General features: G+C 33.1%; 1 protein-coding gene across 1 annotated transcript; it reads left to right on the forward strand.

The window, feature by feature from the left end:
- Positions 1 to 2,559: 2,559 nt before the first annotated feature.
- On the forward strand, positions 2,560 to 3,930 carry IRX15-L (IRREGULAR XYLEM protein (DUF579)). The gene has a single exon (XM_085734020.1). The coding sequence runs from the start codon at positions 2,634 to 2,636 to the stop codon at positions 3,543 to 3,545; it is 912 nt and encodes a 303-aa protein (XP_085590146.1). The 5' UTR covers positions 2,560 to 2,633; the 3' UTR covers positions 3,546 to 3,930.
- Positions 3,931 to 4,749: the final 819 nt, after the last annotated feature.

Below are 4,749 nucleotides of genomic sequence, written 5' to 3' on the forward strand. Positions count from 1 at the left end.
AAGACATGGATGAAAAGAAAAATATTTTTTTACAATAATAAAAATAAAAATAACAAGGACTAAAATAAGTAATAGTAATAATAAATATTCATTTTTCAACGATAACCATTACATTGGGAAGTGACGAACTTAAGCATGTTTATAGTTTCATATTTTTTTAGAGCACAAAGTTGTTGGACTCTACTGGTTGATGATCACACACACAATAGGGAGAGATAGTGAGACACTTATATGAATGTGTGTGCACGCATGTATGAGCATGAATGTGTAACTTATAAAAAAAAACATGACATCTATATCATACTTTGCGCATAACACTTAAAATCTCTAGGACGATGTTGCCTACATCTCTTCTTGCTAACACCATACATCCAATTGTTTAAAATACCCCATAAGTGTGATGCATGTATCTTTCTTTGAGGTCTAATTTTCAACATGGTATCCATCAATGTGTTGACTACTAGAGTGTCAGTGATTGTGATCACTTATATAAAGGTAAGGTTATGCTGTGAAGCTGCAGCAAATTATACATGTTCCACTGATCACACTTACATATTGAATTAAAAATGGAAAGCATCAAGTATATATTAAAATGGTCGGGCGCATACATGCTCACATTTACATTTACGGGAAGTTTGAGAGGATTACCATCTAAGAAGAATGTAACAACTTTTGAAGATAGTATTTATGATACAATTGAAGCTGACATGCACTCTTTTGTAGGTTTTGCATTTACAATCATTCTTGGTGGGCTGGCTAGGGAAGCAATGCTATGCAATCGTAAATATTCACTTAAAGCAATATACTATTGGCTATGCGGGTTATGTTACATTTATTCATCTTTGATATTTTGTTTAATGGTTTATTTTTTTTTATGTTTTCACGGTTTGGCAGCACAGGGAGTGCTACTACGTATTCATATATATGTAATTTGTATCGTTTGTTTTATTTTCACTGCATTGAACATAAAAGCCTATTTATATGGGTGGCTTGATTGATGTACTTTAATGTGTATAAGATGGTGATCTAGTATTTATTATGTATTGGATATGCATAGACAATATTTAATGTGTATAAGATGGTGATGTACTTTTTTTTTAATAAAATTTCCAATTAAATCTAGTCCTATTATTTAATTAAATTAAATGTGAGACTAACTATTTGGTCACAAAGTGTAAGTATAAGGAAGCTGTTTTTCATGTAGAGCAATGCTATATCTCTAGAAAAAAAACATCAAGAATTCTTCAAGAATAAAAAACAACCAATCACAATGCACTATTTGCCACAATTCAAGGAGGTGTGGCTGAAAAATAGGAAATGGACAAATAAATCATGCAATTAAAACTTGCCACATGTGTCTTGAAAAATTCTTGATGCTATTTTTCTAGATAAATAGCATTTTCCTTTCATGTATAAGGTGGTGATCTAGTATTTAATGTGTATTGGATATGCATAGTCAATATTCGTAGAATTTCTACAAACTAGTTTTCATACAGTGGTAGTACTGTCAGAAGCACGGATATGCTAAAATGGCTTGAGTCGTATCCGATACGTGTACATGTCGACCGTGATATGCCGCTGATATACCTCGGATATACCGCGATACAATCGATTCATCTCATGAGTGTTCAGTTTTCTAGGACATGAATCAAACTTTCCTCCTCCTTAATTACTCCTTTCTCCTTTAATTACATTTTCTAATACATGTAAATTGTGATGTATCTATACAATTCCACGGTTATAAATTGTGATAATTCAATGAAGTCACTTGCTTGAAGGAAATGACGCATAACTGAATACCCCGTTAGAGGAATCCATCTTAGTCCATAGACATTTCAACTTTGACTTATGGTCGATGTTTATTTATGCTTCTAAGTTCTAACAAAACCAAGTTGCAAGAAAACCATGTTCCGTTGTCTTCACTACTTTGAAATCTTCTTATTACCACTGTATTAGACTATTATTAGTATATACTTATCCACTACAAACTACATACGACACGATAATAACATGTGTTACAAGTAGATTATTACTCATTGCGGGTACTTTGTCTCCTTCATAGGTAGCTATTTGTCCAAGTATATTACCAATATTCCAGAGTGTGGTTACGTAGGAACAAAATCTTAAATTCAACAAGTAAAAGCGACTTCTTGCTTGTAATTAGTTACTAGGTCACTACTACACCTATTCTCTAATTCATCTCATCTCCAACCACCCCCACCGTACTACTCTTCCCACCCCCCTTAAACATTATTTTAGTTCAACATTAACCATCCTTCAAAAACAAAACAAATCCAAATTAGGAATTAATCAATCCAATCATACATAAAATACCGACCACATTAAGAAAAACCAAACTCAACTGTAACACAAATTAATCTATTTCATTTTAGCAACGTTATTTTCATGTCTAATCTTAAGTCTTGAAGAAATGTCACTATAATAACCTAAAGTCACCCTCAATTAAATAATTTATAGTTTTTGTTTGTCCTTTACTTCACATTGCTTCACTTCTCTCTTTTACTTCTTTAAAATCTAACCTTCTTTCCAAATTCTCTCAAATTTCAGAATCTCTTCCACTCCACCAACAAAGGTGAGAGATTCTAAACCTAATTTTTTTTCTTATCTCCAAAATGAAGAACACAAACACCAACACAAAACTCATTCTTCTTCATCCATATATCCAAAAACAAGGAAACTCAAATCGATTATGGCTTCTAGCATTCATATCAATTCTCACTTTAGCATTCCTTGCAACACTCATTTACACAAGAGACAGAGAATCAACCACAAATACTGCAATAATTTCTTCTGTTATTACCACTCCTGTTTCTGCACCATTACCAGCAACAGTTATCAACACTCTCCTTCACTATGCTTCAAAATCCAACGACTCATACCACATGACATACTCTGATCTCAAACCAATCTCCGATGTGCTTCGAAAGTGTTCATCTCCATGTAACTTGCTTATTTTTGGCCTCACACCAGAGACTCTTCTATGGAAAGCACTTAACCATAATGGAAAAACAGTGTTCATCGATGAAAATCGGTATTATGCAGCATATATAGAAGAAAAACACCCTGAGATTGATGCTTATGATGTTCAATATACAACAAAAAGGAGTGAGATGAAAGAGTTAATAGCTTCAGCTAAAGAACATGTAGCAAATGAGTGCAAGCCAGTGCAGAATCTTTTATTCTCGGATTGTAAACTTGGAATTAATGATCTTCCAAACCATGTGTATGAGGTTGATTGGGATGTTATATTGGTTGATGGACCGCGCGGGGATTGGCCGGAAGCTCCCGGGAGAATGTCGGCGATATTTACCGCCGGTGTGTTGGCTAGAAGTAAAAAAGGTGGTAACCCAAAGACTCATGTTTTTTTGCATGATTTTTCTGGTGAAGTTGAACAAGTTTGTGGGAATGAGTTTTTATGTAAAGAGAATTTGTTGGAAGCAAGTGAGAGTATGGGGCATTATGTTTTGGAAAGGATGAATGAAAGCAGTGTTCAGTATTGTAAAGCGTCGTCTTCATCCACCTAGTGCATCTTTGAAATCATCGAAATCACAATGACACCATGATTTTGTCGAGGTCCAAAATGTTGATTTTATCAAAATCACGGTGGCACAACGTGACTATGCAAAACGCAATTCAAACATGCACTTAATTAGTTGCTATCCTCTTCCATTTTAATTTCTCATAAATGTCTTAGTCACACAATTGATTCATCTTCCATCAGTTATTTTACCCTTATGGTGTTTTGGGTATTTATCATCATCCATTTTACTCTCCATTTATGTTTTGTATGTTTCTTGGTTTGCAGATTGTAAAAATTAATAATTCTTTTTGTTTTTCATTACCTTTTCATTTGACGGCAATGAAAATTGTAATTTGTTCAATGAATGAATTCAAAATTTCAAATTTCAATTGAGGATGTTTTGTTTTTTAAGTTAAAAAATTAATTTCACAATATCAAAAAGTTCAAAATTAATTTTTCTTAGTAAATAAAATATTCACTTTGTGAAATCGTACTCTTAACTATGAACACATTTTAGGATGACCATTAAAAAATAGCATCGAGTCCACGACCACAACTAATGCAACAACTACACTTGAGTTTAACGTTGCTTGGTTGTCTTCGAAAAAAACAAAAAAGTGAGGTCCCTTGGAGTTGGATGGACGTTGCTTAAAGTTCAACTGCTACGGCTTTGTTAAGTAAACTTGCCCCATAGATAAAGTCATAAAACAAATTGAACCAAATCCAATTTCTTCGGTTGCTTAAAAATCAACATCATTATCTTTCTCCGTCGCGGTTTAGCTTCTCTCCTCTTTTTTCTTTTTTAATTCAATCCCACAACAAGGTTTGTTTACATGGTGTTGTTATAAACTTGTGCTCTAATAACATGTGTTAAGAAATCTAAAGTACTACCTCCGTCCCTAATTATAAGACCCTTTTGAGAATTTTTTTTGTCCCTTTTTATAAGACCCCTTTGCTATTTCCAACTACATTAATTATTTCTTTACATACATGCCCCTATTTATTATACATCTTTTTCTTCAATAAGCAATAAATAACATGTTGAAAACATAAACCAACCCTCTCTCTTAAGGGATAAAATTGTAAAACCAATAGTAATTACAAACATATTTAATACAAATATCCACTATCTTAATTCCCGTTATTTTTTCAAAAGGGTCCTATAATTAGGGACGGAGGTAGTAACAATTTTGCATTAGTTGTGCTTT

This window comes from Medicago sativa, chromosome 8 (genome assembly GCF_051527215.1).
Source record: "Medicago sativa cultivar Bolivia chromosome 8, Bolivia_mono, whole genome shotgun sequence".
In the NCBI taxonomy this organism is placed as follows: domain Eukaryota; kingdom Viridiplantae; phylum Streptophyta; class Magnoliopsida; order Fabales; family Fabaceae; genus Medicago; species Medicago sativa.

Coding starts and splice junctions, on each gene's coding strand:
- IRX15-L (XM_085734020.1), top strand. CDS start 2,634: ATGAAGAACACAAACACCAACACAAAACTCATTCTTCTTCATCCATAT.